The sequence below is a fragment of the Chiloscyllium plagiosum genome, chromosome 16 (assembly GCF_004010195.1).
Source record: "Chiloscyllium plagiosum isolate BGI_BamShark_2017 chromosome 16, ASM401019v2, whole genome shotgun sequence".
Lineage (NCBI taxonomy): Eukaryota > Metazoa > Chordata > Chondrichthyes > Orectolobiformes > Hemiscylliidae > Chiloscyllium > Chiloscyllium plagiosum.
The window spans coordinates 20848448-20871035 of NC_057725.1; the positions used below are offsets into that span (position 1 = coordinate 20848448).

The window sequence follows — 22588 nt, forward strand, 5'->3', positions numbered from 1 at the left end:
GAGAGAGAGGGAGAGAGATCTCGACTTGTATTAAGTGGTGGCATTGGTATTGAATACCAAGGGGTGATGGCTTAATAGTCTCTTCCTGGACATGGCTATTGTCTGGAATGTGTGGCGTGAATGTTACTTACCACTTCTCAGGTCAGACCTGGATAATATCCAAGTCTTGTTACATCTTGAACCTGGACTGTAGTTGCTGAACATCGTCCAATTTTTTCCTCAGTCAATCTCTGTTCATGTGGCTTTTGGAGGGTATCAGCTGCAGCTATGAAATGTCTCACTGTGTTAATTCTGCAGATACTAGAAGTTTCTTCAGGCATATAACACATTAATCTGTATTTCCATACTACTTTAACTGAATACAATTGCTGAGGCAATGACTGTCAACGACAAACCTCACCCATCCACCTTGAGAGTGTGTTGCTGGAAAAGCACAGTAGGTCAGGCAGCATCAAGAGAATCAGGAAAATCAATGTTTTGGGCCAGAGCCCTTCATCAGGAATGAGGCTGGGAACCTCAGGGGTGGAAAGATAAATGGAAGGAGGTGGAAGGAGGCGAGGCTGGGGAAAATGTATCTGAGAGCGCGATAGGTGGATGGAGGTGAGGTAAAGGTGATAGGACGGAGAGGAGAGTGGAACGGATAGGTTGAAAGGAAGATTGTCAGTTGGGACAGGTCATAAGGATGGTGCTGAGCTGGAAGTTTGGAACTGAGGTAAGGTAGGGGGAGGGGAAATGAGGAAACTGGTCAAGTCCACATTGATGCAATGGGGTTGGAGTACTAATGCTATCAAACTCCTATGATGATAGGCAATGATGTCTCCCACCCAGTGTAGAATCTGGTCCCATAACTTAGTATTGTCCCCAGTTCTATGAATTAGTCATCTCAGATGTTTTGTAGGCATCAAGTGGAATGGGGGTGACATGGAATTTTTAAAAATGTATTGCTTAGGGCAATGGGAGTTTTGATTTTTTTATTTTAGGAAAATGTTCCCTAACTTGTTGCGAGTGTTGTGACCAAGTCAGCATTTGTTGCTTATCACTAATTGCTGAGAATGTGGTACTGTTCTATTTTACAGCTGATCACAAAAATTGAGACAACTGATTGGCTTGCAACTGACTTAAAAATAGCTGAGTGCGAGGCAATGACCATCAGCAAAGAGAGAATCTAACTATCTGCCCTAAATACCAAATTGCATTATCATAAACAGAATCCCTCACGGTCAACATCTGGGGGAACTTAACGATTGATCAGAAATTGAACCGAATTAGCTGTATAAGTACTGTGGCCACAACAGCAGGTCAGACGCCCAGGAAATTAGCGTTAAGTAACTCACTTCTCGACTTTCCAAAGCCTGTCCAAACATACACGATTTACATATTAATGAACCAAAACTTGCAACCCATTCTAAAAGATGAAAGACTTAACAGCAATGTAGTTTGTTCATTGCAGGACACTAATTTTTTGCTATAAATTGTGTTCTGTGATCCTGCTCCACAGCTACCTGACGAAGAAGCAGCACTCCAAAAGCTAGTGTGTCCAAATAAACCTGCTGGACTATTACCTGGTGTTGTGATTTGATTTTATTTTAAACTTACAAATGTTAAGAATAGTCCATTTGGGCTGTTGCAGAATTTTTATCATAAAAAATATCAATGGCTTCAAGAAAAAAACAAAAAAATACAGAAATAAAAAAGTCAGAATTCAAAGAAAATTACACTTTTATCTTCCTTATTTATTTTCAAAAGGCCAGATGAGTTTGCAGTACCTACATCAATCACCAGAGGGTGAAAATTTGTTTACATTTTTGGTGTTGGCAAAAACCTATTTCTGGACTTTGCAAGATCGGATGGGCCCAGCTTGTAATGCAATCTATTCCAAGTTAAGAAATCTACTAAGCAAGCGTAAAGACTGAAGGGAATATCTTCCATGTTACAGGGATAGAAATTATTAAAGAAACTCTGCAGGGCTGGCTGCATGTGTTGAGAGAAAGCAGGGTCACTATTTCAGATCCAGTGACGTTTGAAGAAGGGGGGCAGAGGAAAAGGTAGGAGTTTTTTTTCCCCTTGTTTATCTGATGAAGTTGGGTCAAGATTTCTGTACACTTAGTCTGTCTAGCAGGTATGAAATTACTCTTGAGGACCTTCTTTGTAAGTTTTGGTTCCAGCACAAGGCTCTTGGTCATAAATTAAAGATATGACATAGGGGTTTACAAATGAATAAATTGAACCCATTGGTAGAAACCAAAAACGGAAACATCTTTCTCAAACTTAACAGCTCAGATACTTGGTTCATGAGATAGAGTTGAACTTTAATATTCATCCTTGCCAACTAAGAATGCACTGTCCTATATTCAAACTATTATCTGTTCAAAGTTAATCAATTTCTACTTGGGATTAACTGACGAAGATACAAATCCTGCTTTCACTGTCTGAATTTGTGTAACATATACATCTCTCTCAGTTTGGAAGACCACCTTGACAGAAGGCAAATTAAACAATGGTGTCAGCATTTATGGAATGGAGTGAAATGGAAGGACGTCCCCATTCCTGAGAAACACACTTTCACCTCTCCAAAGGAAACTCAAGTTAAAAATGTCAAAACTGGAATTCAAACTATAATCTCTGATGTAAAAATAACACTTTTGCTGTCAAGTATTGAACACAATTTCCCCTCCCGCCCCCACTGAAGAAACGTCCCACAAATGTAATGTTTTCTGAAGATAAACATTTCTGATCATACTGATGTTCAGTTTCAGTTCAACTTAAATTTTTTCTTTGAATTAGAACTCAATTGCAAATTAGCAATCTGGAATAATTTTACAGACTGTTTAGAAATGTACCTTAGAAAATACTTGCTACATTTATGTGAATCTATGTTCCATATCATAATTTATTTTGGAAGAGCAGCAAGGAGAATTAAATGACTTGAGTAAAAGCCAAACACATACCAAGAAAACACACTGAAAATAATAATACAATTTTTGTAAAAAGTTTTATTTCTCTTGTTACAGTTTTTGCTTATTTTAGGGTATTTTTAGTTTTTTTTAAAAAAATCACATTGTGCAATCATTGCCACAAAGGGGGCATTCGATTCCACTGTCTGGGACTAGTTGGATGTTACAAGTCAGGTTGCAGAGGGTATAATAATCCATAAATTCATGTGGTATTTATGATTGCTGTTTGAAATACTTCACAGTTGCACAAAAACCCCCATCATCAGGCATGGGGAGGGAGGGTCCAGTTTAAATCACTTCCTGAGGTGTCATCTGAGTCGCAGTTACAATCTTTTTATTCATACCTCTGGGCCTGATCAATCCTCCCCGGCCTGCAAAATAAGACCAAAAATAAATAAAATTTACCTCCCAGCAAGTACTGAATAAGAAAGCATAAAAGCTTCAGAGTGGGGTATAACTCACCCAAAGTAGTAAAACAAAATTTGGAAAGCATGTAATCTACCAGAGAGGTTGGTGCAAGGACTGCTAGGATCTCCATTGTTATCCTTCAACCCACCCAGGTTGTATAAAGTTTAAACTTCTATCAAGTTTTATTTTAAAGAACAATTCTGTTTGCACACTTCACATTCCAGAATCTGAACCACAATGCTTCACTTATCTGAAAGTTCATGCCTTTGATGATACCATTAACTACGGGCTCTTTACCTCCGGACCATATGCATTTCCCATAATTTAGTGAAGCACTTAATGTCATTTTACTACATTAAGCAAGAAGTGCTTTCATGAACAAGTATTTGAGTCTTCTATAAAATAGACTACAAAATAAAGTGTAACAATCAGATGTTCTTCACAGTGATGAAAGCATCCCAAAGAGTCAGCTGCATGCCAAGCTGTAACTTAAATCCTGCTCACTAAAAAACCTGCTGTCCATTTTGACATCATTCAAGTCATGCTAACCACCAGAAACAACACAAGCTAAATCTTGCAGTTTAAAACTCATCTTGGAATCACCATTAGCACACTGTACTTTATGAATGAAAATCTAACTCAAATTCAGCTCAAAGTGCAGGGTTGAGCAGAATTTTGAGTTGGCAGTAACAACGCAACACGATGGAGATGTACATCATTTCCTCAATTAAATCACCAGATGAAATATTTTACTTTTATTAGATGCACAAAACAAGCAAAACTGAATGCAATGTCTTGATGCTGCAACTGTATTTTTTGACAAATGAAGCACCTCAAACTTTCCATTAAGTTCCATTTATTAAAATAATGCTCAACATGCAGCAACCAGTTAGCTACAGTAAGAAAGCCCATTTCAATCCAGACAAATCAGTAAAATCTGATTGTATAATATTCCAATCCATGTTATCACTTTGCAATTAGGGTATCCACTGATCATTTTCAGAGTCAGGGAGAAAAACAGGTTAAATCAATACTTGCAATGTCCATTGCATGTTCCTTCTCTGCATTTCAGTAAATTGTGCAAACTCACTCACTAATAGCATTAATATTAATTGCTTTTTCTGAAGAATAACAGTTGTCTTGAAGGGGCTTAAAAATTGATGTTCTTGCATTTTACAGGTGGACTAATGGAAGTTCTAAAGTTGGCAGTCAGATGTACAGCATATAAACAGACCTTTCAGCCCAACTCGTCCATGCCAACCAGAGATCCTCAACCAATCTAGTCCCATTTGCCAGTATTTGGCCCTTATCCCTCTAAACCCTTCCTATTCACGTACTCATCCAGATCCCTTTTAAATGTTGTCATTGTACCAGCCTCCACCATTTCCTCTGGTAGCTGTTTTCCAGACATGCACCACCCTCTCGGTGAAAAGGTTGCCCCCCCCCCCCCCAAAGTCCCTTTTAAATTTTTCCCCTCTCACCTTAAACATCTACCCTTTCGTTTTAGTCTCCCCCACCCCAGGGTAAAGACCTTCACTATTTACTCTATCCATGCCCCTCATGATTTTATGAATCTCTATAAGGTCACCCCTCAGCCTCCAATGCTCCAGGGAGTATAGTTCCAGCCTGGCAGCTTCTCCCTAGAGCTCCAACCCTGGCAATACCCTTATAAATCTTTTCTGAACCATTTCAAGTTTCACAACATCCTTCCGATAGCAGGGAGAGCAAATTGCACGCAGTATTCCAATAGTAACCGAATGAGTGTCCCGTACAGCCGCAACATGACCTCCGAACGCCTATACTCAATGCACACCAAACTCCTCCACTATCCTGTGACTCCATTTTCAAAGAAATATGAAACTGCACTCCAAGATCTCTCTGTTCAACAACACTCCCCAGGACCTTACCATTAAGTGTGTAAGTCCTACTCTGAATGCAGACCTCACATACATCTAAATTAAACGCCATTTGCCACTCCTTTGCTCATCTGATCAAGATCCCGTTGTGTCTTGAGGTAACCTCCTTTGCTGTTCACTACTCCTCTACTTTTGGTGTCATTTGCAAACTAACCATACCTATATTCATATCCAAATCGTTTATGTAAATGTCTAAAAGCAGTGGACACAGCATTCATCCTTGTGGCACAATGCTGGTCACAGGCCTTCAATCTGAAAAGCAACCCTCCACAACCATCCTCTGACTTCTACATTCGAGCCACCTGGAACAATTAATTCTGTTTCATATCCAGAAAACTGTAAAATCAAAACTAGCCTGACATCCAACAGCTACAAAAAAAAAGTGCAGATGCATTGAGTGGATTACTAGCCTATTTCAGTGGACATTTAAGAGTCAACCATTGAGAGTTTGAGGGTCAGGAATCAGATGTACATTAGATTCGATCTAGACCAGGTAAGGGTGTTTGATGTCCTTTCCTAAAGGATCAGTGAACTGCATGGGTTTTTATGACAATTCATTGTGATCACCATCAGATTAGCCTTTTTTATACCAGATTTTTCATGTTTTTCACCATTTACCTTGGTGTGATTTGAACCTATATCCCCAGAACATTACCCTGGGGTTCGGGATTACTAAGCCAGAACCTTTTCATGAGGTATAGATTGCACAATGTTAACCCAATGGGACCCAGCAAAGTCCGTTGTTTTGCAGCCTAGGCACATTCTTCACAGGAGCTAAGAGAATGTCAAATAGGGCCATTGGGGTAAATGACAAAACACACATCTTCAATAATATTTTCAACTCCAAGCAAAATCAGCTCTTTTATGTCACACAACAGGTGGAAAGAAAGAGGATGCCCAAATTACTCAAAAGCCAAGGAGAAATATGGCATAAATGTGATTTATGAAAAGAAAGACTGGAAACAATCATGTCACCATTAGAGACAAGGATGTGATTAAGAGAACACTTCTCGCAGCGGTAGTGTCCTGGTCTTGGGGCCAAGAGTTCTGGATTCAAGTCCCAACTGCTCCGGGATATATAATATTTCTTACAGGTTGATTAGAAAACATCTACAAAAGGTGATTATAACAGATGAAAACTATTTGTGTTGGTTCTCTGTAGAAATGTACGCAAACAGACATTTACGAAATTAATTGTTTCAGTCCTAGAAGGTACGGGGCACATACACGTGCATGCTATTTCGTTTCAAAGCATAATGGTAGAACTGGAGATCAAGAACAAATATAATGTCTCAGATTTGACTAATTCCTTTAGATTATTTACCGCCACAGGCAGTAAGTGATTCTGAATAGCAAATTAGTGCATGTAACAATGGATACATCCATTGATATTTACTTACAGAAGAGAAAAATGCTTCGTATTGAAACATTACAAAATATTTAACAGGTTTAATTTCCAGCTGCAGAAAATGGATATACCAAAATTTAAAATCTGAAGCTTGAATCAACCAATCAAATGTGTTGAGGCAGTGATGCAATTTTAGACCATTGTATATAGCTATGTTAACTATTGCATACAAAAGTAATCTCGGGTTCAGTAATCATTATTAATGCATCTCAGTGTTACATTCAAACTGTTCTAATCAAATAGTTCTTTTTAAATTGAATTTCTCCCTCAGGCACAAATCAAGTGGCATAATATACATCGCAAGGCTTTACCAATCGTTGAATGTTCCCAAATTCAATTTGGAAGAATTTCCTCAATCACTAATAGCATGTAATTTTAATTAAGAAAGCTTTTATAATGATTGTGAGCTCGAATTTTTTTCATACTATTTCTATACAAAAATATGAAATATGTGTATACAAGACACTCAAACTAGACCTTAAATATGGTAGAGTAAGGCACAGTAACTGCTCAGTCTAGGGTCAGAGGAATATATAAAGTACACTACAGTCAGTTCTGCTATAATGCGGTAGTTCCTTTCTTGTACAAACCTGGTGTTACAAGAAAATCGCAGAATAGCAGCACTATTTAAACTCATTGGGCTGGAATCACATTATAACCAATACGTGCTTTAAAACATTGCGTTTTAGAAACAGTGTCCCCAATTCATCAATCATGTTATTGTGAATTCACGTTAATGAAACACGCATTTAGCAGAATGACCTGTAGTGCTCAAATCAAGCAACATAAATGCCTGTGCAATAACTGATAATCCAACAGTTTATCTTTCAAGAACAAATGGACAAAAAAGAATCTTTTGGATTAAGTCTACATTTAAAAAAAAAACAAATAAATTGCACAACAAAAGATGTATTTCACCCCATCTTCTCATTTCTGCCTTCCTGAAAATCTCAATGATAGAGAGATGGTTTTACATGCTAGCAACATTCCGACAGTTTGTCCAAATAGTGAACTTTGACCTGATGTTTTGAGCGAAGAGGCACTTTTAAACTTGGTAGATGGCGATATTCCCGATCCGAATGTGGCTGTGCATTATACCACCAAAGACATTTCTTTTTTTTCTACTTTCACCATAAAGCGAGGTGGCAGTGTGTTGTGTACTCTCAAAAGGTATTTGCACTTTCTTCAACAAATTGGCATGTGATGTTCTAGTTTAGAAAACATTATAACTTTTTACTTACCTGAATCTCTAGTCAGTGTTACAAACCACATCCCTATCTTCAAATAATATGTACCAAAACAGAAAACTCAAACCCTGGACAGTTAGTATCTATGAAGTTAACAACAGCATACAGATGAGCAATCCAGAGGTCTAATTTTACATCTCACCACAATAAAGGCTGAAAACAAGATAATAAATCTGGGTACCATTAGGCAAAAAAAAAGCAATAGATGTTTTTCAGAAATCCAAAACTCAAACATCGCACATTCAGAATAAGTCAGTCTGCCATGCCTACAAACTCAGACGTGACACCCTGCAGCTTGTGTATCATTTGAGATACCATACAATTGCATAGAAGAGATGTCTATGATTCTGTCACCAGCAGACTGATAATCAAAATATGAAGCAATTTAACTGATGGGAACTGCAGTCCACATTAAAGTGGTCAACAAATAGTTTCACCTGCTTTTCAAAAATACAGTACACCAAAATAGCCATGTTAATTTTTCACAACTTTTGATCAGGTAATTATACCACTGCTTTGAAATAGAGGGGTTGAGATAACAAGATTTTTGAAAAAATTGAGACGATTAGCAATCTTGTGTCGAGATTGATTTAAGATCTGATCCTTCAAGCATCTTCTATGAACTGTACAATTAAAAACTGCTGAATGAAATTGATACCATAAGGGGAAAGAAATCCTTCTTTGTATTCCAATTGTGGTCTTACTTGCACCTGGTACAGTCTTAGAAAAAAAGCTCATTTTTATGCTCCGTTTCCTTTTAAATAAAGGCCAACTTTCCATTTGCCTTCTTGATTACCCGCTGCAGTTGGATACTAGGTTTTTCAAATTCACGGACAGACAAGGGTTCCCAAATTCCTGTTCAGTAGCTTTCTGCAGAATTTCTTCATTTATGTTCCAGCTCTTCTATTCTTCCTGCCAAACTGCCGAGCCTTACATTTCCCAACATTATATTCCATCTGCCAAGTTTTTGCCCATTTGCTTAACTCATCTATGTCCCTCGACAGACTCGTTGTGCAACCTTGCATACCAATTGTCAAGATTATTTATACATGTCCTTTAGCCAGTTGATCTGACCAAAAAGAAATTCACAGACTACCTAGATTCTGTGGAACAGACTTGTGTTTTCACCCACTTTAAGTGCCGAGACAATAATTAAAACAAACCACTGAATATTACAGACTCAATTGTGTCCGTATACTTCCTGTTTGCGAATTTAGTTTTGTATACTTATGAACAAGACATCATGTCTAGTAGTGATAGACTAAAAATAACCAGGTTCTGATGTTAATATAACAAAATTCTATAGTTATTATTGCTATTACAATTTGTTCAACACTAACAGATAAAAAGTGTTTAAAATAAATTTGTCTCCATTCAGAACAATTGAGAAAAATAATGAATTCACACCTCCAACTTAGCAGGCAGTGAAATAGTTCTTAACAAGGGGGAAAAATGAACTTGTCTGAAATCACGATTTACTTGGTCAATGATTGAGTGATAAATGTTGTAGGCAAACTTGAGTTGCCATTTTAGATGTCTACACACCTCCCATAATGACATTAAGTTATGTCAAAGATACAGGAAGAAAATATAATGCAAAGCTCAAATCACAATGATTGGAGGAACAGGATTGTATTTCCATCAGAACCAGAGCTAAAACTCATCTCGAGACAATGATGCTAACAAAACATAAGTAGGTAAATAAAATTTGACTACAATCCTCTTTATTATTAGGAAGGATTTAACATGTTAAATGTGTTTAGACGGACAGGGAAGAGCTTTCTTTAATGCATGTTTAACTTAGCAAAATCATCTTGGAAAATGTAAACCAAATAAAATGCCAGTTGAGCTAATTTATACTGAAAACAGTATCTCCACTGAACCAAACTCATCACTCTGGTACTATGGCACAGTACTATTAACTACTTTAACTATAATTCTTTCTTCACACTAAGAACATGAGATTGTAATGACAGAAAAACTACCTTGTGCAGAAGCCCATGGTATAAAACAGTACTTAATGTAGTTAAGCGTTCCAAAGAATATTCAAATGAAGACATATTTAGAAACATTTAGACTGCACACTAAAATACATTATCGTATCCAGATTATTCTTCAAATCAACTCAGGTCAGTCATTCAAACCACAAAAGTACAGGTAATAGCCATTCCCACAACACTAGAGAAACAATACTAAGTATGGATGTAGGTTTGCTCACTGAGCTGGAAGTTCATTTTCAGATGCTTCATCACCATACTAGGTAACATCTTCAGTGAGCATCCAGACGAAGCACTGCTGGTGTTTCTATTTTTGTTTGGGTTTCCTTGGGTTGGTGTCATTTCCTGTGGTGATGTCATTATCTATGGTGATGTCATTATCTATGGTGATGACATTTCCTGTTTTTTTTCGGGGGGTGCTAAATGGGATCCAAGTCACTGTGTTTGTTGATAGAGTTTAGTTGGAATGCCATGCCTTAGGAATTCTCGTGCATGTCTCTGTTTGGCTCATCCTAGGATGGATGTGTTGTCCCAGTTGGAGTGGTGTCTTTCCTTATCTTTATGTAAGGATACTAGTGAGAGAGGGTCATGTCTTGTTGTGACTAGTTGATGTTCATATATCCTGGTGGCTAGTTTTCTGCCTGTTTGTCCAATGTAGTGTTTGTTACAGCTCTTGCAAAGTATTTTGTAAATTACATTAGTTTTGCTTGTTGTCTTTCAAGTTCATTCGCTGCTGTTTTAGTGTCTTGGTGAGTTTGTGGGCTACCATGATGCCAAGGGGTCTGAGTAATCTGGCAGTCATTTGAGATGTCTTTGTTGTAGGGGAACCAGAACTCTATCAACAAACACACAGACTTGTATCCAGTTTACCACCACCTGAGAAAAAGAACAGGAAATGACATCACCATAGGAAATGGTGTCACCACAGGAAATGACATCACCAAGGAAACCCAAACATATAAATAGAAAGCAGGAAACACCAGCAGTGCTTCGTCCGGAGGATCACTGAAGATGTTACCTAGTATGGTGACGAAATGTCTGAAAACAAACCTTCCAGCTCAGCGAGCAAGCCTACATGCAGAACCTCAACCTGAGCTACAACTCTTCTCAAAACTCGCGAGTACTAAGTATACTATTCTCATTATTCATTAGAAACCTCACATAAATCTAGTTCCTGTATAGAGCTAACCAATCACAAAGCTTAAATTACACAATGTATACATCAGCACAAAAAGAAAATCAAACACTTAGTTCCTAACAATACTACATAAATACTTAAGTGGGTGTCTCTAGTTTCAATATGCTAGCAGGTAGGGATATTGATTTATTATATTCTTTTTTGACATAGCAGCATTAGAAGATCCATTGTCCCTTAAAGCTCAAGACTGCTGTTTCTTTCAACGAATATCAGTTTAATACTGGTCGCTAATCTGGACAAAAACTGAAAGCGGAGTAATATTGAGTATTTACTGCATTGCACAAAATAGTTTGAAAACACATTGCACAACATATTTATTTTCCTGAATGGTTAACCAATCCATGCAATCGTTGTCACAGCAGCTTCAAACAGCTTGCACGAGGATCTTAGTTATCTTGGTATTCCATTTCAGGATCACTTACCAAAAAATTGCAGAATAAATGGTTTCAAATGTCTGAGATGTTTGAAATGTTTTATCACCATTTCAATTAATTACAGACACACATAAAAATCCCACAAATATCGCTGGGGCATTATTTTCAGCACAAGTGTGAACAGTTACAATTCAGTCAGAGAATAGTTATTATTGGAATTTAGAATTCATTTCAAAACATCATTCAAATATGGACAGTATTAAATATTCTCATAATGTCCAAATTGAGTATTAATTACTCCTGGAGATGACAAAGCAACATTGTACATGAGATGTGCAAATGCAATGTTCATTTAAATGCCCTCAAGATAAAGGACATTCATAGAAGAGCTCTAGATCACAACCATTGGCTTCCTCCCAAAGTAGATAATATGCTGCAAAAATGCAAGCTTGTTTTGATGATTGATACTGTTTCCATCAAACCTCCCAGTGCAAGTTAGCTATTAAGTGCTTGCATCCTTTCAACCAAAGGACAGCTGGGGCAAAATTGGCAATTCACAAGACACATATCTAACATGAACTGGTATAATATTCAGCATTTGAAAAAATGCAACTGGTGTTTTATATTGTTCTTCAAAATCGGCAATATCAAATTGTTTCATAAATGTGTACCTCTAACATCATATTCATAGTACATTAAGCACTCAAATCTAAGTTCAAAAGCATTATCTCAAGTTCAGTGTAGCAGTTCAATATTGAGATGGGAAGGCTTGAGAAAGTGGAAGAGAATTAACAGTTCAATTCTGATCTGGCTGTAAACCAGTTTCAATTGGAGTTGACAAAGTACAACACTGAAAACAAAACTCCAATGAAAATTGCTTAAATTCGTTAAGACAAAAGCAATGTTCTGAATAGGGAACCAGCTCAGCTTCAAGGTTAATTCAATGTAGGTCTCACTAATGTTATTAACCATTAGCAATTTAGAAACAAGTATCCAACCATTTAGGTGGATTTCAGTTAATAAAACTTCTCAATCTTGTGATATTGACAAATCAATTATTCGATTTGCAATAATTTTACAAATTCTTATGACCAGAATTAGCTTTTGCATGTTTTGTTTCTCTATTCCTCAACATAAATTCTGATGATCAAATTCATTTATGCTGCGTTCCATTGGGAAGGTGTGAACTGAAAATTTAGATGAGGAACATAAAATTGGTAACTTTCTGTATGGGTTAAGTTAAATAGAATTCCGCTGCAAAGGAGCATTAGTAGATAAGACAAGTTTGGCAATGCTGTACAAAGATTATAGGACAGATCAAGCTTATACAAACTGTTGTGAATTCCTTGTCACTCAATTTTCAGTTAGCCATGAGGACAGAATAAGCAGAAGTTCCAAATGCTGGGATGTAAATGCAAAATGTAATCATGTCAGATCTCAATAAAATTAGCTGCATTTCCTGCAACAGTTCGCACTAAAATATCATGTGTCATTCAAGAAAAATCAATTACCTGTTGAATTTTCAGAATTATATCCTTTAACCAAGACTTAAGAAATTCTACTTGTTTCTGTACTCAAGTGTACAGAACCAGTACAACAGGTATGTACAAAATAAGCTACACGTTGCACGCTGCTGTAACTTCATAAAGTAAGTGTACTCAGATGACAAAAAGTTATCCAACTGACCTCAAACAGTATAGAAGTTTTTTCAACAATACCAAATTAGACCTTACAAATGCCTTTCTGCAGTTGGCCAACAGAAGTCCTGGTAAAACATGGAACTAAGATTAACATTGAATTTCCATGTACTTATCAACTTATATTGGCTTAGAATAATTTTAAGAATTGGTCATTCACAAACATAACTGCACAACTGAAACATCATGGGACATTTTATTATCAGGCATACTTCAAAAGACATGCAATTTGTTAATTTATGATCCAAACATGAGAAGGTTTTGTCTTTGATTGTTCCAATAATCAAGAAAATATTGTAGTTGTGTCCCATCAATTTAAATCACGATCCTCAGTAAAGCAAGCCAATAAATTAAGCAAAATGTACATCACACTTCAGATGACATGAGACAGGATTACAAATGGTGCATTTCTCAAAATGAGATAACCAAATGGTTATGTTTCATTCCTAATTGATATCCTATAAACACTCGCTTAAGATGACCATTATCAGACCAAAACCACTAACAAGTTTACCAGATTTGTTATAAAGGTTGTCCTTGCCTCCAAAACACAACCATTGAGGAATGCACTTCATAAAAACAGATACCTGTGTACTGCTATTTAAATGCTTCATTTGACTGAGATATATCCTTATTTTGGACTGCTCAAAGGGTCATGCTTGCAGCTCAAAATATCATGTACTAATGTTCTGGCCTTTAACCAAAAACTACCTAAAAGTTTAGAATCAGTTCAGAAACCAAGAATTCCACAGACGTTCCTATCCATAAATGAGCTAGTAAAATAAGTTACTCAGGTTACTCAGCGAGACAGTGATTTCGCGCTATAATACTGCTAGAATTTTGAAACTTGCAAAGACAAACTGTGCATTATTGCTTGAAATGCAGCTAATTTCCCCAGAAAGCTAGAGTGACAGCATGGAAACAGACAGAGGAAAAGGCAGACTCCACAAGACAAAAAGAAATCAGCAACAAGCTGCAAGTGTGCAACACATCTTTATTGAAACTTTCTCTGATGCAGCAACATCAATTTACAAACTCAGACTTCTCGGGAGCTCTGAAAGGCAGAGAAGAAAAAGAAATACAGCCTCAAGTTTAAAAACCAGTGAATCAAACATCCGCAAATGAACTTTATCAAAATATTCCCAGATAGGGACAAGTGGCGGTAGCATAAAGATGGTAGTAAGAAACTTTTTTTTTTACAAAAAATAAATTAAGGAATTTTCAAGTTTTCAGGAACAAAACTGACATACCATTTGCTCTCTTAACACAGGCGTCTCTCTCTTTCGCGCTCTATGTAGGTGCAAACTACCAGGAACAGTTTCTGCTCAAGAATTGAAGGTGGTTATTTATAAAGCTGGGTTATTTTTGTTCGAAGCTGACAGAGTGAAAACAAAGATTAAAGCTTCAACAAATATGTTCTGGATGGGACATTTGAATAAGAGTTTGTGTGGCCTACTCATACAAATAAATTTTACTTCGTCAACTCCCTCTAGAACGGAGCAGCATTGTAGCTGTCAAAGACAAATTAAACAGTGCCCAATATTTCACTTTCTCCAGTCCTTCATTAGGAGCGCATCACTTGAGCATTACCTCGAGGAGTGCCCCGAGGTCCACCAGGTCCAGAGCCACGCTTGAAGTTTTGTTGGTATCCATCCTATAAAACAATGTACACTCTTAAGTTCCTTTTTTGAAATCAGAAAAACAAACACTAAGTACTGTAGCAAGTCAGAAGGTCTGGCACGATCTGTGGAGACAGAAACCAAGTTAAGCTTTCAAGTCCAACATGACTCTGGTTTAGACCTCTATTTACATCTCCACAGATGCTGCCAGAAGAACTCAATAAAAATAGAATACAAATCACTGAGAAATGCCAACAGGGTCAGGTTAATCAGCACTAACTGATTGGGTTGATAAGAGAACCAGGGACCTTGAACATGTACAGTTATCACAAATCATTTTGACCAAACATGCAATTTCGTTCAAGCTAGAATGGTTATAGATTCAAACATTCCAATCACTCCACTTCATTCAAACATTAGTTCACAGGGGAATGTTCTAAGTTTAAAACATCTTCAAACTCATGTATTTTTTCAAAAATTGAACAGCTCCCATTCTGCCAGGAAGAATATCATGGAAGCTAATTCACAATTAAAACAATTAAAATGGACATTGCAAACAAGGTGAAACCTGCAGACTTATCAAAAATAAACACTGGTTAGAACTTCAACAAAAACACAGGCCTTTGACTTAGAATTTAAGTTGGCATAGTGCACTGTAAAGCAATCCACCCACTGGCAAAAATAATTTGCTCTAAAAATGCAATATTAAAATTTATTTAGAAAGTGAATTGACTACTCGATCTTGGAGAAGAGTTACATCTTGTTAAATGCATCTTTATTTGGTTGCTCATCTTACAATTTTTCCTACCTTCACCAAACCTACCCTGGAATCAATTATTGACAATTATTAATTACAACAGGGGTAGGGTGTTTGAGAGACGGAACTAGCATCTGCGGAACTAACAAGTGTTAGATATTATTAGATAAACTATTAATGAGACATTGAGAATATCCGGTCTAATAAATTACAGGCCAACAAGTAAGCTGGTGTCTCGACAGCTTCAATTATCTCAAAAAAAAAATCAGCTAGTGATATTTTCAATTTAACATACCAATTACTTGTTTTGCAACTCTGTATGTTATCAACTTCTCCCTCAGGAGTTGATCAGTTTTGTAAATTACTCCTGTAAAATTTTCTGTTCTTAAACATGGTTTTTCGTAAACTTCATAGCAAATATTTGAATAACCAATAACTGTGACAGATGTCAATAGCTTGTCCAAATTCTAACAGGGTGTCAATTCTGTGAAAGCATATGGTACAACCGTTTCAAGTCTATTTCCCAGAGCACATTCTCTCCTAACTTCAGTCCTTCTACAACTAGATTGGGTCTTGGTCCTTTTTTTTTCAATAATTCCAATGCTAAAGTAGACTGGTGCAATTGAGTTATATGCTTCAACTTATGCTCATGTACCGATAAGCACAAGAGTGATCGAACAGACCTTTTAAAATAATCGGTCTCCTCAAAAACTAGCAAAGTTAATTTATTCTATAGGGATTAATACAGAGTACCATAAACATATGGTGGTTACATGTAGAATTGTGGGCAGAAGGGCTTTGTGCTTCAAAAGGTCTAAGACCTAACTTCAAGCTCTCCTCATTCTTTCGGAAAACATATGAATATAGGAGATATGGTTATTAAGTTCGCAGATGATACCAAAATGAGTGGTATACGTGGACAGTGAAGGCGGCTAACTCAGAGTACAACAGGACCTTGATCAGTTAGGCCAGTGGGATGGGGAGTGGTAGATGGAGTTGAATTTTGGCAAGGCTAATCAGGACAGGACTTATACACTTAAGAGTAAGGGTCCCAGGGAGTGTTGCCAAACAAACAGACCTAACGGTACAGTTGCATTGTTCCTTAGAAGTGGAGTTGCTGGTTGATGGAAGCAACATTTGGCACGTTTGCCTTCATTGGTCAGTGCACTGAGTATTGGAGTTGGGAAGTCATGTTGCAGCTATATAGGACATTGGTTAGGCCACTTTTGTAAAACTGTATTCAATTCAGATCTCTCTGCTACAAGTAGGATGTTATGAAACTTGAAAGGGTTCAGAAAAGATTTACAAGGATATTGCCAGGGTTGGAGGGTTTGAGTTATAGGGGCAGGCTGAATAGGTTGGGCTTTTCCCTGGGAACACTGGCGGCTGAATGGTTTGTAAAATCATGAGGGCATGGATAGGGCAAATAGACAAGTTCTTTTTCCGAGGGTAGGGGAGTCCAAAACTAGAGGCCATAGTTTTAAGGTGAGAGGGAAAGATTTAAAAGGGAACAGAGGGCAACTTTCTCTCACAGAGGGTGGTGTGTGTATGGAATGAGCTATCAGAGGAGGTGTGGAGGTTGGTACAAATAGAACATTTAAAAGGCATCTGGATGGTATCAATAGGAAGGATTTAGAGGGATATGGCCAAATGGGACTAGATTAATTAACCTGATGAAGCAGCAGTGTTCCAAAAACCTATGATTTCAAATAAACCTGGTGGACTACAACCTGGTGTTGTGTGTCACTTCTGACTTTGAACAGGCAGAAACCTTTTCATGAGTAATATCTCATACAGCATTGAGCTGGCATGCCTTTATAACAATTAACTTAAGGTATTCTCCAACACAAGACAGACTGCACTTTGCCTAAGCATGGTTAATACTAACTTAAAAGAAAACACTTACACGTTGGTAGCCAGAGTTCGAGTAGTCACGGGGGGCAGAAAATGGAGATTGTCCATAACCACTGTTTGGAGTGTTTGAAAATGTAGGGCGATAGCCTTCATATGTACCTGAAAGAGAATTAACAATCAAAAGTTACGCACAACGATTTTTGACATGAATGAGATACGTTCAGCCTGACTATTTGACGCAAATCAAGACTCTTCATTTGTGTTAATTATAAATATTTCAAAGAGCAACTTTAACTTAACAATAGGTACCAAGGCACTTCACATAAAGAAGGGTGAAGTAAAAATTAAAGTTTGAGCTACATTCAATTTTTATTTATTCACACACACGGAGCATTAATAGTATGACCAGCATTTGTTTCCTGATATGAAAGAAAGTGGCTAAAAACTGGGCAAAAGATGTAGGTTTTCAGAATTGTTTTTGAGGAAAAAATAAAATGTGGAACTAGAGATGGTTAGGAAGATAATTCCAGGGCTTAGGGCGTAAGCAGTTGAAGTCAGGGCCACAAATGGTGATTAAAATTACGATTGCCAAAGAGGCTAGAATTAGTTAAGAGGTATTGTAATAGAAGTGACAGATATAAAGAACAGAAGCAGTCCACTATGTAATGAAGATCACAGAATCATTCTGTGATTGTGAAAACGATAGGGAGGACTCAGGAAGGGAGGTTAGAAATGGTTGTGAAAATACTTTACAAATTGAAGGAAACTTATTAGAGACCAATGAAAAAGATCATGCAATAAAACTAATATCCTATTTATAGCATGTAAGTTATTAATTAAGTAACTTAAGTCCAGGTATCATTTTCAATTTTTTGCTAGATTAATTTAGCCTCAATGCTCAGACAATTATGTTTGACTTTTTCACATAAAGTTAGAACTGCATAGGTCTTGCTCTTTTGTCCCAAACACTTAAAACAGAACAGCTTCTGTCACCAACATAGCTGATTAATTAAAGAATGTTTACACAAAAGAGAGGCCTTGACTCTCTCTAGGAGCAATTCCTCACATGCCAAACCCAAGCCTTGCCTCAACCACCAGCCTTCAACTCACTTCAGCAGTGTATTCAAATGCTTGGGGAGCCTGTGAGATTGTGGTATTCTTGCAAGATGACTAATCCAGGAACCATGGTGAAGGTTTTGAGGATCCAGGTTCAAATCCCGGCCATTGCAGACAATGGTAAGTGAATTCAATAATCAAAAAAATCTGGAATTAAGGAGTCCAATAATGACCATAAAACAGTTGTTGAATCTGCTTAACCTAGTGACACTGGTTCACTAACATCTTTCACAGAAGGAAATCTGCCAACCTCACCTCGTCTTGCCTACATGTGACACCAGACCCACAGCAATGTCATTAACTGTTAACTGTAATTAGAGATGTACAATAAATGCTGGCTTTGCTAGTGACCCACATCCTGTGAATGAATAAAAAAATGCCACACACTGTTTCTTTTGTCAAAATATGTGCCCTCAACCTTTACACCAATGAGAACAGTTGCTCCCTTTCTGGCGAGATCCATAGAGTAATCGAGATGTACAGCACAGAATCAGATCCTTCGGAACAACTCATTCATGCCGACCAGATACCCCACCCCAATCTAGTCCCATATGCCAGCACCTGACCCATATCCCTCCAAACCCTTCCTATTCACATACCCATCCAGATGCCTGTTAAATGTTGCAATTGTACCAGCAGACATGCTAAAGATCTTAAACACAGACATCAAAACAACATCTCAGCCGTTTTTCATGAATGTATGACAAGACTCAATCACAGAGCAATAGCACTGTCACAGCTTTCTAAACTTTCACTTCACTAGTTTTCCAGTTGCTTTCCTTGGGATTGCTGAGGTAGTTTATTTCTGCTGATTCATTTCCAAGTCTATTGACATAATCCTCTCAATTCAGAGGGCCTGAACTTTCTCAGTTATAACAACTTCAAGATCCCTATCCAAACTGACCTGGCTTGGAAGCTTGACAAAAGAAAAACACTACAACTCAGGCAAGTTACTCACCTGAACAAACTTGATTTTCTGCTTTGAGAAACTGTTCTACTGTCTCAACTGAATTATAGTTTGAGTCTCAAACAGAAGGTCTCCAAACTAATTGCCCTAATGGGTTTACTGTGCTGGTCATCAACTCAACAATGTACACATTGTATTAATTCAGACTATAAGGGTTTCCCAGACACAATGCAGTCACATGATTTCTTGGAACTCATCTATTTAGGTCACTGCTCCAAATGGACTTTAACCTTTTGGGGAAAAAAACCTTCACAGAACATTACCACATCCAACAGTATTTTGAAATCAGAATCCAACAATAATAATATCCTAAGCTGAGTGCAAGTACAGCTATTCCAAGGCTCTGTGCTTGGCAATTAGCATGAGCATGCTGTTCACAGCACTGATTTCCAGGTCTGAAAGCCATTGCCACTCATACACCTTGGAGATTCATGCAGAAAATGAGAGTGAATGGTAATCATACACCTTTTCAACACGATGTCAAGCTCAGAATGTTACGATAGCTGTGTTCACCAAACAAATGGAGATTTTTCCATCAGATTTGGTGCCTTGCAGATGTTGGAAAGGCACTGACAAGTCAAGAAGAGAGGTATTCACTGCAGGATTCCTAGCTTCTGCCATGTTCTGGTCGCCACAGTATTTACGTGACTGGACATGTTTTATTTCTGATAAAAGGCAATTCTCAGATTGTTGATAGTGGGAGTTTAAGCCATGTTAATGCCACCGAGTGTCAAAAGGAGATGGTTAAAATTTTGTTACTGCAGATGGACATCTACAGCATAGAAGTGCCAGGCAATGTTATGTGCAATCTATCAGCCACACCCAAATCTTCAGATTTGTATACATGGACTTCAGTAAAGCCTGTGAAAAGGTTTTGCATGGTAGACTGATTTGTAAAGTTAGATCACATGGAATTCAGGGAGAGCTTGTTAATTAGATACAAAATTGGCTTGACTAGAAAAAGAGGGTAGTGGTGGACGTTTGTTTTTCTGACTGGAGGCCCATGACAAGCTGTGTTCCTCTGAGGTCGGTGCTGGATCCACTGTTGTTAGTCATTAATGTAAACTGTTTGGATGTGAATTTAGGAGGAATTGTTAATAAACTTGCAATGACACCAAAATTGGCAGCATAGATAAACATCTTCAATGTTGACTAAGATTATAAAGGAATCTTGATCAAATGGGCCAAGTTGAGGAGTGGCAGATGGAGATTAATTTTGATAAATGCAAGATACTACATTTTGGCAAAGCAAACAAAGACAGTACTTATACAGTTAATGGTAGGGCCCTGGATGGTGTTGTTGGACAGACACTTCAGGGTTCAGGTACACAGCTCTTTGAAAATTGCATCACAGATAGAGGCAAGGTTGTTGAGAACACTTGCCTTTATTGCTCAGACCACAGAGTATATTGGGATTTCACATTTAAATTGCACATGACATTGATGGAGCAGTGTGCATAGTTTTGGTCACCCTGCCATTGGAAGGATATTATTAAATTGGCGAGGGTTCAGAAAAGATTTAGCAGGATGTTACTGGGACTGGAGGGTTTAAGTTTATAAACTTCATGATAAAGTCCTCGGGAGTGCTGCTGAACAAAGAGACCTCGGAGTGCAGGTTCATATTTCTTTCATTGTGGAGTCGCAGGTAGATAGGATGGTGAAAGCAGTGTTTGGTATGCTTTCCTTCACTGGACAGAGCATTGACTATAGGATTTGGAAGGTCATGTTACGGCTGTATGAGACAGTGGTTAGGCCACTTTTGGACTATTATGTGCAATTCTGGTCTCCCTCCTATTGGATGTTGTGAAACTTGAAAGGGTTCAAAAAAAGATTTAAAAGGATGCTGCCAGGGTTGGAGGATGTGAACGACAAGGAGAGGCTGAATCGGCTGGGGCTGTTTTCCCTGAAGTGTCAGAGGCTGAGGGGTAACATTATAGAGCTTTATAAAATCATGAGGGGCATGGATAGGATAAATAGACAAAGTTTTTTCCCTGGGGCGGTGGAATCCAGAACTAGAGGAAATAGGTTTCAGGTGAGGGGTGAAAATTTTAAAAAGGAACCTAAGGGGCAACTTTTTCACACAGAAGGTGGTGCGTGCATAGAATGAGCGGTCAGAGGAGGCTGGTACAACTTCAACATTTAAAAGGCATCTGGATGGGTATATGAATAGGAAGGTTTCAGAGGGATATGGGCCAGGTGCTGGCAAATGGGATTAGATTAGGTTAGGACATCAGCATGGAGAAGTTGGACCAAAGGGTCTGTTTCCATGATGTAAATCTCTATGACTCTATAAGAGTTCAAAAGAAGGGGTCATATCTTAAGGTCAAAGGCGAAGGATTTAAAAGGGACCGGAGGGGCAACTTTTTTCCACAGAGGTTTGTATGTTGAATGAACTGTCAAAGGAAGAGGTGGGTGCAAGTACAATTACAGTGACATCATTAAAAGACATTTGGACAGGTACATGAAAAGGTGAGGCTTAGAGGGATATGAACTAAATTCAAGCAAGTGGGACGGGTTGATTTTAGGGAAATATCGTCAGCATGGAGGGGTTAGACCAAAGATTTTGTTTCCATGCTGTCTCACTATGACACGGATTGCTTCAGTATCTGGGAACTGCAAAAGATGCCGAACATGTTGCAATCAACAGCAAACATCTAACCGTATGATGGAGGGAAATGACACAGCTGAAGTTGCCTGGGCAGAAAATATTATCTTGAGGAACTCCTGCAGTGATAACCTGGGACTAGAGGTTACTTTCTTCAATACCACAAACATCCTCTGTACAAGGTTTGACTCCAACTTGCAGAAAATATTTCCATTCAGTTCGATTTCACCAAGGTTTCTTTCTGTCTTAATGTCAAGGACAATTACAATAGGCTTATATCAAGGTCAGTTCTTTTGTCTCTATCTCAATGATGCCAGGATCTGTGACTAGTTTATTGGTGCCCAAGTGTCAGTTGATAATGCTGTTGATGACAATATCATTTTGCTGATTATAGATAGTGTTGACGAGATGATAATTGACTGGCTTAGATATATCCTGCTTCTTGTGGACAGGACATAACTGCACAATTCT

At 37.9% G+C, this 22588-nt stretch overlaps 1 protein-coding gene and 1 long non-coding RNA gene across 3 annotated transcripts in view; one reads left to right on the forward strand and one right to left on the reverse strand.

The window, feature by feature from the left end:
- Positions 1–3047: 3047 nt before the first annotated feature.
- caprin1b (cell cycle associated protein 1b) overlaps positions 3048–22588 on the reverse strand; it is a 108791-nt gene continuing 89250 nt past the window's right edge. For both annotated transcript variants that reach the window (XM_043705514.1, XM_043705513.1), the window contains 3 exons: positions 17482–17588; positions 14790–14853; positions 3048–3325 (listed from right to left, as the gene is read on the reverse strand). In XM_043705514.1, the coding sequence (XP_043561449.1) occupies positions 3243–3325; positions 14790–14853; positions 17482–17588 (254 nt within the window). In that variant the 3' untranslated portion in view covers positions 3048–3242. The remainder of the gene's footprint in view (positions 3326–14789; positions 14854–17481; positions 17589–22588) is intronic.
- On the forward strand, positions 5489–6420 carry LOC122557679. The gene is made up of 2 exons (XR_006313906.1): positions 5489–5771; positions 6157–6420. It is a non-coding gene; the product is annotated as an uncharacterized LOC122557679 (long non-coding RNA).